Genomic DNA, 12384 nt, shown 5'->3' with positions numbered 1-12384 from the left:
TGCTACAATGCAAAAGTGACACTTTGCAAGACCAATTATTATTGGGGGACTCAACTAGAAATATTACAGAAGGAGCGCAAGAATCCATCTGCGGACATTATGGCTATAAATAAAACGGTGCCTGAATAGACCAACCACTTAGACAGAGGCACATGCATTAAAACCTCCAACTTTCAAGCTTACGGAGGCATTACTTCACTAAACGACATCTTGCTGACTGACATTGGTAGTGTGTTGGTCGTAGATTGACCAAGAATGTTTTGATAATCTACACTTTGCACAACAAATGCAGGCGGCGAAGGGGTTGGCAGAGTCATAGGATAATTTTCAAGCATCAGAACTATGGATGACATTGAAGGCCTCTCTGCTGGATCTTCTTGAACACACAGCAGACCAATGTGGATGCATCTCATTACTTCATCTGGAGCACAAGATTCTCTTATTGTGAGATCCAACAATTCCAAGGGTTCCCCATCGTTCCAAAGTTTCCACGCCTGTTTCAAAATATTGTCAGCTATTTGTTATATTGGGATCACCGTATTTATCCCTTTGACAGAAAACAAATGATTAGTTTGAATCACACTAGAGAAAGTAATGTTTTTTGTACTCACATAGCTAAGCATGTTCTCAGCATCCTCCATTTGACAGAAAGAACTATTCTTCTTTCCACTTATAATCTCCATTAGAAGAACACCGAAGCTGAACACATCAGACTTAACAGACAACTCTCCACACACAGCATATTCGGGACATATATAACCACTAAAACATCGAACCATCAAAAGAGAACTGTTAGTGTAGGGAAAATTGCATAGCAATCTGGACTATTAGCAGTTCTTTCTTTGTCTAAGTGAATTTTTCAAGATATTTGAGTAAAGTTGTGAGGATATGGAAATTTGTTCTTACAATGTTCCCACAATGCAATTGGTCTCTTTTTGACTTTGATCAATCGAAAAAATTGTTGCCATACCAAAATCTGAGATTTTTGGATTCATATCACTATCCAATAATATATTTGCAACTTTAAGATCAAGATGTATAATTTTAAGTGTTGCATCTTCATGTAAATATTGAATCCCTTGAGCAATTCCTCTGATAATATCATAACGTTTTGTCCAGTCTAGCTGCCTTTGCATTTCAGGATCTATGCGTTGAAAAATAATTTTGAGAAATGTCAAATAAAAGAAAAGTATATTGACAAAGGGGGGGGGGGAGTGAAGCAAAGCTTCCTTTATTTTAGTCTCAAACATAATGAGCAAAAGTTGGAAGACTAAAATCAAGCATAATAAGTGTGAACTATGCAGAATTGATATAGATGGACCTACCAAAAAGAATGCAATCAAGACTTTTGTTGGACATATATTCATAAACAAGTATCCTCTCTTCTCCATGTACGCAGAAACCTAGAAGTCTCACTAAATATCTATGTTGTAGCCTGGCAAGCACCTCTACTTCATTCTTAAATTCTTCTACACCATGTCCAGATCTTCGGGAGAGCCTCTTCACGGCAATTTCTAGTCCGTTTGCAAGCGTCCCCTGAATTTCAAACATTAAGTCCACATACATATACGGAGTGGCCAAATTATCTTCATGTTAAAAACGAAGAAAGCACACAAACTTGGTACCTTGTAAACCCCTCCAAACCCGCCTTCACCAATCTTGTTAACTACAGAGAACTTGTTCGTGGCTGCTTCAATTGTACTGAAATCATATTGCAGCGAATCCACATTGCCGATGTCAAATGCAGCTACACAACCAAATGTTGTGTGGGGATGATGAGATGAAGTGAAAATAGAAGAGCGAGCACATATGAACCAAACAAAGCAAAAGGTCTGGTATGCTGATACTATGGACATCCTTACATTTTCCTTCAGTGCATGATGAGATGAAGTGAAAACAGAAGAGTAAGCAGATATGAACCAAACAAAGCAAAAGGTTTGGTATGCTGATACTATGGACATCCTTACATTTTCCTTCGGGAACAGAGTCGTACTTCTTCATTGTTCGTTTACTGAGGCAATAGATGCCGACTATAAACATCAGGACAACCACAGAAGTTGGAACCACAATCGCAACAATCGTCCCCGATGAGATTCCACCTTTTCCTGGATCATCCCAAGAACAGAGAAAGCAAGTATATTTAATATGGTAAATTCGTGGCAATAATTGAGCAACCAAATTTACTTCATTCATGTTCCTCAGTCAAGCTTTTCTTGTATTTGTTGTTTTAGTCCACTTAGCTCTTTCTCCACAATTTTGAACCCTCCCCTGCTTTTATTTCACTCTCTGTTCAGTGGGTTTCCCCCCAAGGTTTCGCTTTTAAACTCTCAATTGTCGCAAACTAATACCCAAATCACCAAGGTGAGAGCTTTACCTTGGGAACCAGTAGTATTTGTAGGAGGAACACTTGCAGCTTCCGACTGATAGAAAGGGCGCAACTCATAGCGAACATTACAGCTCGGGTACAGCACTCTTCCTCCTTGCTTCCCACTACAACACCACTGAAGCTCCCCAATCACACCACGGAGGCAACTTCTGCAATCTGACGGCGAAAGGTCCGGCGTGCACTGTGCTAGACAATACACAGTTTGAAACCCTGAGAAATTCGCTGATCCGGTCGCATACTTCTTTTTCCCAACAGCAGGTTTAGCTGCCTCATCTGCCGTCGTGTTCACAGTATCGTACAATGTTCTCATGAAGCTTGCCTGGTTTGAGACACTTCCGGCGTCAAAGAGGCTGAGTCTTGGCCTCGTGTCAACGGTGGAGAAGAAGAAACGGTTAGAATAGCGAAGCAAGCACTCGTTGTACCAGATTATTGCCTCCTTCGAAACTCGGCACTCAGAAGATAATCGTTGGGTTGCGTTAACGACGCACTGCTGGCACATCGAGAGGTTGACGTCACCCCGACACATGAAGAGGCCGTGGACGGTGTCGCCGCCACCGACAACGGTGGCGTTGTAGAAGTCCGTTTTGGCGAAAGCTAAGGAAGAGAAGAGCGTCGTTCGGTCCGATTGAAAAGCACTGTTGGCGGCGAAGGTTATGTTGGGAGAGCAATTGTGGTGAAGATAAGTAACCTGTGCTCCATTTGTAGGAGAAAAAAGGTGGCTAATAAGCAAGAGCGAGACAATTTTGAGGGAAGCGATGACCATGGACGTAAAGTAGTTGATGCAGTTCTTATGATGTGTGTCTCAATTGCTAGAAGGGGAGAATCACGGGGAAGACGATGTTGTAGTGGCAGGGGATGTGATCGGTGATGGAGGTCGACGCACGTCAACCAAAATTTGTTTGAGACAAAAGGACAAAAAAAAAAGAAGAAAATTACCATCTAGTGGCCCAGAAAAAAATAATTATTAAAAATTCATAATAACAGCCTAAACAGTTTGTAATGATAAATTTTAATATAAAAAATAACAATATTTACAATTTATTTTGTAATTATTTTTTTATTAGGATCTTATTATAAATCTTTTAAAAAAAGTCACTTTTTTATTTCTATAACTGATTTATGAAAAATAAACAACTAGTTAAAATTAGTTGAAAATAATAAACATATTAGAAATATTTTTTTATTTTTAAATATGTTTTTATAATAAATAAAAAATATGTGAAAAATTTGATAAGAAAAAGTATGATAAATAGAAATGAATAAACAGTGAAGAGTAAAATTAAAAAAAAAGCATTAATACTAAGAGAAATTGAAATTGGAGCTTCCTGGTCCCACCAAAATGAGGAAAAATCTCAGTGCATAAAGAAAATAATAATTGGTTTGCAGTTGAAGTCCACTTTGACGGCTGAAGAGCGTTATCATAGATGGATTATAACTTGCTAGCACTATTAGTGTCTCTTCCTTTTTTTTTTTGGGGGGAGGGGTTTTCCCTCGTTAGGGATCACAATATACAAGCATTTTCAAATCCTTCTAGAATCTGTGATAAACTAGTTATCGGAACTTCAGCGACCGGTTATCAGAGTTTCGGTGACATGTCACTGGAACTCTGGTAGCTTGCCACTGGCAGGGTCACTAGCGTCGAAGCTCCAACGACTGGAAGTGTTGAGGTAACAGTATTTAATTAAAAAAATAGTTAAAAAATCATAAAAGGTATTTGTGTAATTTTATAAGATTTAAAAATTTTAAAATGATAGCTGTGGTCTGAATTGGGATTTCAAAATTTACTTACCCTCATTTATCATTTAGTATTTTTGAGGTAATTTTATTGTTCTTTTTCCAAAATGAAACGCGATTGAAAAGGGGGAAATTATTACATACTCTATTGAAGTATTAAATCACAAATATACCAAAAAAAAATTCTTACTCATTTGTTTCATTTAAATTATTTTTATTGGAAAAAATAGAAATAAAATCAAATGGAACGCTAAAAATACCTTCTTTTTCTTTCTTTCTTTTTTGTTTGCCAACGGAACTCTATTACCTAAATATTTTAATTGCCCACGACCCTTAAGCTGTACTGTGAGCTTCCCACTAGATCCTAGTTATCCTCCAAAAGTAAGGACACATTTCTATTGCTACTTTTGATCCGTAATATATATATATATATATATATATATATATAAAAGAGTTAGTTAAGTAATTTGAGTAGATTAAATTAGTTATTTGTAATAAATATTTGTTGTCTTTCTTAAAATATCCTTGTTAATTATGTATATTAATTAAAATTATTATTTGATGAAACTTTTGATACATGCAACTATTATGAGGACTATCTTAAAAAAAATATTAAAGAAAAAATGAATTGAGATATTATATTTTAGGTGAAATTGAAAATCAAACTAATTATATTAAAAAGGGAGCATATTTCAATGAGTTAGATATCAATTGGTTTGCTGTTGAGGTCCATTTTGACGGCGAAGAGAGAATGCTCGACATAGCAGGATTATGATAGCACATTGGTTTAATTAATCAGTTCATTCTTTGAAAGCTGTTTATCATCTCATCTTCCAAGTATGGGCACCAACAATATAAGAGACCAAACCCCTTCGCTTTTTTCTTTTCCTTCGCGGTGGTCAACTATGTTAACATTTATATTCAAAACTCCACGTATATACTCCTTCCTCTAGTCTAAAATACAAGAAGTCTTTTTAGAAGAAAGTTTTGATCCAAAATATAAAAAGTTGACAAAATCATTTTTTTACTTTCACCTCTTATTATAGGGAGGAGAAAGAGTTTTAAATGCAGGAAAAAAAATTTCCAATCACAATTTTTAATAAGGGTGAAATAGATAATTTCTATCATTTTAAAGCATATTTAATGACTTAACTAATATTCGTTAATTTTTAAGAAAACTTAATTAATGTTTTACATTATACATAAGAGGGAGTATGCGTATGTGTGTATAGTTGAGTCATGGCGTTTCCCACCGGACACACTAGTCATATTAGTGCAATGAACAATTAAGAGATGGTTTGGTTGGCCCTTTGGAGTCATATTTGATGGCTCGAGATGATAACCAACAATGTGGAGGATAATGCTATGTGGCACTTCGTTATTATTGACCAGTAATAATCACTATATATATATATATATATGGATACTTTCCCTACTCATAGTCTAAAGCTTATCACCATTTTATTATTTTATTCTTTAATTTCTCTCGGGCCCTAGACAATGATGCAGCAAGCCCAATAATCCCAGTCAAATCGTTCTAGAATCCAAAAAATTAAAAAGGAAAAAAAGAAGAAGGAAGAATCAGTCAAACACAAGGATGCACGTAGTACAGGCTGTTTGGGTCAATGACAAGAAAAGAAGATTCAGAAGAAGGGACCATGAAAAAACATATTGGAAAAGGATAAGGTTTGAAAGGAAGAGGAAAAGAAGGTTGAAGAAGAAAGCAAGAAAAAGAAAAGAAAAGAAAAACCAAAGACAGGCGGTGAGAAGAGAATCAGAGAGAGAATGATGGAGTGACTCGATCGTGATACCACGTGACTTGGAGTGAGAAAAGAAAAAGTGGGAAGAAATGACTTGACTTTCATTAATGACATATGATGGTATGTATACATACCAGCTATAACTTAATAACAAACTTTACAATTCAAACTTAATAGAATGTTAATCATGTTAATCTCTGTCCTACACTTGTCCGATGTAACACGCCCAATAATCCCTGTAAAATCGTTCTAGAATCAGGCTAATAATTGGCAAAAAATTATTAAAAAGAAAAAAAGAAGAAGAATCAGGCTAATAATGTAAACCAGGGGCTAATTAAGGGCTTTACTACTGGTTTATTGTTTATTAGTGTAGCAGAAAAGCTTGTGAACGTACAGAAATTATAACAGCTTTGCTGCTGCTCTCGCAAATTGACAAAAGTTAACTCAAAAATATTTTTCCTTCTCATGTTTTTGTGCTCTTAATTTTAACGTGTACTATTCGATGAAAATTAAAAAGCAGAGTTTATTTAAAACATACATATAGGACGTTACGTTACATTGCCCTCATCTGTTGCATTGCGAAATGCACATTTTAATTAAGATGCCAGTGACTATGTAGGTGGTGAACTTATAATACAAAATGGTACGAAGCGAATTAAGAAAGTCATGTCGATCCAGAGCCTTATTGATATAAAATATGAGTACATTTTTGCCTGAATGAATGACCCGTCATTCAAACGGAAAAATAAGCAAACTACTACCTCAAATAGACACTTAAGAATTATAGATCTCTCCAACTTTCAAGCTTATATGGAGGAATATCACTTCACTGACTTCTAAGCTGGTGGAATTGCTGAATCTTGTGTTTGATAGAATGGGTACAGTTCATAGCGAACATTACAGCTAGGGTATAGAACCCTTCCACCTTGCTTGCCATCGCAACACCAGTTAAGGTCCCCAATCACGCCGCTCAGGCACATTCTGCAATCTTCCGGCGAAAGGTCCGGCGTGCAGTGGGCTAGACAATACAGAGTTTGAAACCCCGAAATAAACGCTTCCTTCGTCGCATACTTCTTTTTACCCAAGGCAGGTTTTGCTGCCAAATCTGCCGTCTCGTTCATAGTAGTGAACAATAACCTCATGAAGCTTGCAGGGTTGGCGATATTTCCAGTGTTCAAGAGGCCGAGTCTTGGCCTTGTGTCGACGGTGGAGAAGGAGGTGTTGGAATAGCGAAGCGTGCACTCGTCGTACCAGATTATGGCCTCCTTCGAGAACTGGCAATCTGAAGTCAATCTTTTGGTTGCCTCGACCACGCATTGGTGGCACACCTCGAGGGTGACGTCGCCGCGGCACATGAAGAGGCCATATGCAGTTTCGCCTCCGCCAGCAACGGTGGTGTTGTAGAAGTCAGTGTTGGCGGTGTTGTCGGAAGCTAAGGAAGAGAGGAGGGTGGTGAGGTCGGCTTGGAAGGCACTATTGGCAGGGAAGGTTTTGTCGGAAGAGCACGCATGGGAAAGAAAAGTAGGTTGGGATTCATCATCAGAGGTTGCAGAAGAGAGGAAGGTGATAAAGAACAAGAGTGGGATAATCTTGTAGGAAGCCATTATCACCATTGAAGCCATTAGGTCTGATCAGTTTAATGGGGACTATAAAGGCAAGCTAAGATCTTTATTTATAATAATAAGATTGATTATTGCGGAAAGCTCGAAGGCCACCGTGGCAGTCAACATTTGCGGCTTCTAGAAGCCTTTTCATTATTTAGAAATGGCTGCCGTCGCTGGCTTTAGAAGGAAGAGAAGAGAGAAGGAGGTTGAGGTTGGTTTCAAAGGTGGTTTTTGGTTTATAAGTAATGGAATCTGTGCAAGCATGAGCACTGTAAATTGGATCGGCTTCCGTTAGAAAGATTAGGAAGCTAAAGGAGAGGAATAAAACAACGTACTTTGAGTTGGAACTAGGCATCATGATGATGTATTCGGTTCTAGTTGTTCACTTCTGCAACTTAGCAATTATGTTTCGATAAATTTTATTGAACCAAACACACAAAATTTCACTTAAAAAAAAGGAAACAAAGAATCAATTGGAGCTTCCTGGTCCCACCAAAATGACAAAAAATCTCGGTGCATATAGAAAATAAAAATTGGTTTGCAGGTGAAGTCCATTTTGATGGCTGAAAAGTTAATGTTGTTGTGGTTGAATTATATTCCTCCAATCTTAAATATAAGACTTATTTTGTAGTATAATAAATTACACTATAAAATAGATATTATATTTGGAACTGAACGAGTAACTTGTTATCATTATTATTTAATTCTTTGAAAGTTCTTCATCATCTTCAAAGATGGGCACCAGTGTCCGATAAAATCCCATTCCTCTTTTTTTCTCCCTTCGTTATGGATCACAATGTATAACTAATTTCAAATCCTTCTAGAATATGCTGATAAATTATTTCTATGCATCCATATTAATTGTGTGAGTCATCACGCTTCCCACTTGGCATGGTGTTGAGTTTCAAATTCTTCTAGAGATTAATTGCAGGACATGATACTAGCTACCCCGGCCGTTTTATTAATATATATTCATCTAGTTCTATTTATAATACATTTTCAGTATGTTTCGTATAGATTAAAAAAATTTTAAATTATATTAACTGTCCATTAAAATATAACAACTTTTAAACTTGATCCTTATTTGATATGCACTTTTTTTTTTTTAAAAAAAAAGGTATCTACACTATAATAAATGAAAGACAAAACAATATATTCGTATTAAAACTTTAAATGATATGACTCATAAATACGATCAAAAAATTTCTTTTCTCTGCCATATAAATAAGATCAAAGGAGTACATTCACTGGTGATGGTGGAAAGTTTGACATCATGTGATCATTTTATTTTATTTTTTCCTTGGGTGAGATAATGATATATCCTGTGTGCGAGCTGTGTCAAATCCTTTCAAGATCAGGCTTATAAACTAGTGGCTGGTTAATTAAGTGCTTCGGGGTATTGGTTGCTTATTATTATTCATGTTAAGTTGCCGGAAACCTTGTGAGTGCATAGGAATGATATGCTGCTGCTGCGGCAAAATGGACAAACAGTTGACCCAAATTTTCCTTCAGATGATTTTGTGTGCAAGGGTTGACGAGTGTGAAATGAATGTAGAAGCCAGAGTTGAAAATGTGGGAAGGCGTGTTACTAGTTTCCACGTTTGCTGCATTGTAAAATTGACATTTCGTGAGGCCAATTAACTATTGGCAGACTGAGCACAAAAAGGTGGGGACAGAAAGTCGTTTAGAATGGAAAAAGTCTGCTTCAGAATGGGCCTCAACTTAAGCTGAAAAGTAAGCAAGCAAATACGCACTTTTCCAGGAGTTTAACACCAAGAAAATGAGGAAGAAAGAAAAACTAAGAAAGAAACTAGAAAGAGGAGTGTTTTTTTTTCTATTTGGATGAGAGAAAAAAAAGTGAGAGGAAAGAAAAGTTGGGGAGAAAATAAAGTGGGTCTCACAATCCATTTTTCTCTCAATTTTTCTGTCTTTATATATGGAAGAAAAATGAGAAGAAAATATATTTTATCTCTTTACCCTTACATATGTTTTTTTAGCAAAATAATATCTTTTTATTTTTTATTTTTTCACTTTATTTATTATTATCAAGTTTTTCTTCTGTGTTTGTTTGATTGAAAAATAAAATAATTAAAATTACAGAAATCCTTCTAAAATGAACTGAAAGGAAAAACAAGTAGAATTATTATTTTAGTTTTTTTTAGCATTACATTACACAAAATATTTTTTTCTTTTTTTACAAAATTATTTGATATTAAAATATAATAACATGACAATATATCTTTATCAAATAATTTGATTTTAAATTATATGATTATATTAATGTAAATATGGTTTTTCATTATTATATTTAATTTGATTTTAATGAAGATATATTTTAATGTAACAGAAAGGATAGTTTAGTCATTCATATATTTACTCATATTCTTTCTTTTCTGTTTTCTCTTATCCATCCAAATATGAAAGGTTATAATATTTTCTCTCTAATTTTCTTTTCTTTTTATTTTTTCTCTTCTTATTTTTTTTCCTTTCAACTTTTTTCCCCATCCAAATAGAAGGTAAGCGTCGGTCAAAAGCATGATCGGAATTCAGCGTCTTTCTCACCTATCTCTGCGGTAAGGAGGACTGAATAATAGTTTTACCATTTGACTAATTCATGGAGGTTAATTAAGGAAGTTATATTTATATTTATTGTTTTCTTTTAAATTAATTTATCTTACTTATAAATTGATATATAATTTAATAATACATGTAAGTATTTTTTTAAAAATTATATAACACATATCATAATTAAGTAATTTAGTCATTTCATTAATCTTTTCAAAGTAATCGATTAAGTCTTGCATTAAAAATCAAAAGTAGTATAAAATCTAGTCAGAAAATAGATCTAGTTTTAAATATAAAATCTCAATTTATTTTATTTCTCAAATTTATAATTCTTTCTCAAGATATTTCTATTGGTTGTAAAAGATTCTCATGAAAAGATAGTTTCAATACACAGATTAAAGAGGATAGTTTATGATAAATTACTAACACAAATAACTAAGTTAACTAATTTTTTACATTTTTTCAACCGAATTCATTTTTTATTAATTCTTTCAGTAGGAGCATAACACTGGGAAAAGATTGAGGATGCTGGTTCAAGAAGAGCGATGCTAATTGATGCCGCCAGTAAAGTCGCAGCTATAAATCTCTCTCTCTCTCTCTTTTTTTAATGATTTGGGATTCAAATTGTTTTGATCCAAGACGTCGATTTATACTACTTCTGGTTTTTAATATAAAAACTAATTAATTAATTTGAATAAATTAAAAAAACTTAGTTAAGTTAGTTGTTTATAATAAACATGTGTTATGTTCTCTAAAATATTCTTACTAATCAAGTATATTAGTTAGAACTATTATTCTTATAAGTATTGCCTAAAAAAAAGATAAATATGAGAAATAAAATAAATTAAAATCTTATATTTAATATCAAAATAAAAATTAAATAAGTTCTTCAAAGATGTTACCTCCGATTCTAGTTATAAGAGTTAGTTGACTAAATTGACGATATTAAAAAAAGAAGTTAAATTAGTTATTTATAATAAATAGGTATTGTCTTTCTTAAAATATCCTTACTAATCAAGTGTATTAGTTAGAATTACTATTGCTAGAACAATTACCTTCAGAAAAAATAGATAAATATGAAAGATAAAGTGGATTGAACTCTTATATTTAGAAACAAAATAAAAATTAAATAAAACTTTATACTTCTCCGATCCTTATTATAAGACCCTATTTGACTTTTTATTTGGTTCTAATTATAAGACCCCAATCCATTTTGTCTCTTATATTTATGCATTTTTTCCAAGATAATCCTTCTAATAATGATAGTTTTAGCCAATATACTTAATTAGCAAGGATATTTTAGGAATGACAACACTTATTTATTATAAATAACCAACTTAACTTACTTCCTTAATCTCCTCAAATAAATTAATTGGGTCTTATAATTAGAACCGGAGGAGTATTAAAGAGCAGGGCTAGTTGTATTATTTTCGGGTGTTGTTAGAACCCGCGGTTATAAATCTGTTCGTTTTAATCCAACTACGGTAATAAGATGGCACGTCACATAATCAATCTGATCAAACTAACTGTCAAAATTAATTAGGACAATAGTTATGATAAAACTGATATGTCTTTTTTTGGTCAACATTGAAACTTTGAAAACTTTTAGGGCGTTGAGAAGAAGAAAACGCACATTTTTGAAAAATCCACGTTAGCTCATTTGATGTCAAAATTTCACGTTTGGGGAAAGTGTTGATGCAAAATAACTTTCACCGCAAAAGTTACTTTTAATTAACTCAGCTACTTTTCATTACGCTGAGAGGTGGTCACGGCACGTTGGTTTTGATTTGATAGCTGTACCCTTATATAATAATAATGCTCTATCTTTTTCCTTTTTATTTTCTCATTTCTTTTAATTTTTAATTTATGAAAAATAATATATAAGTTCTCCATATTAAAAAATATATATGGATTTGGTTAAAAAAATTTACATTAGTATTTCTAATTTATATACATTTTAAATGTATTTACTTAATTCTTTTATTATTTTCAATTTTTTCAATAATATATTAACTATTTTTCTATAATTTTTAATTTAAATACTTCTCCTAAAATCATCACATTATTTATATATCATATTTACGTGTGTTTATTATTTAATATAATTAATATCTTTTTCAGTTATTTTATATCTAAACTTGCTTGTCCGTTAATTATCCAATCAAGTTTCACTTTGTTAACTGACTTCTTTATAAAAAATCAATCTAAACATAAATTACATTATATTAATAAATTTTTAACCTAACTTATATTTGCAAAAATCAGATAAAATAAAAACTACTTTTCTCACTTCTAATCTAAACACACCCTTAAATACCCATAGTTCTCCATCATA

General features: G+C 33.5%; 1 protein-coding gene across 1 annotated transcript; it reads right to left on the bottom strand.

The window, feature by feature from the left end:
- LOC114733019 (cysteine-rich receptor-like protein kinase 25) lies at window positions 1–7508 on the bottom strand. Its single transcript, XM_028920431.1, has 9 exons — window positions 6723–7508; window positions 6042–6129; window positions 2375–3187; window positions 1968–2105; window positions 1626–1747; window positions 1326–1536; window positions 907–1144; window positions 612–762; window positions 1–494 (listed from the first exon to the last, which is right to left on the bottom strand). Exons 1-9 carry the CDS (start codon window positions 7500–7502, stop codon window positions 180–182), a joined length of 2856 nt encoding a protein of 951 aa, XP_028776264.1. The 5' UTR covers window positions 7503–7508; the 3' UTR covers window positions 1–179.
- Between the last annotated feature and the right edge of the window lie 4876 nt (window positions 7509–12384).

This window comes from Neltuma alba, unplaced genomic scaffold (genome assembly GCF_004799145.2).
Source record: "Neltuma alba isolate B1F8T4 unplaced genomic scaffold, ASM479914v2 tig00012963_pilon, whole genome shotgun sequence".
Lineage (NCBI taxonomy): Eukaryota > Viridiplantae > Streptophyta > Magnoliopsida > Fabales > Fabaceae > Neltuma > Neltuma alba.
The sequence above is the reverse complement of the archived record's forward strand: the minus strand, read 5'-3'. Positions and strand labels throughout refer to the sequence as shown.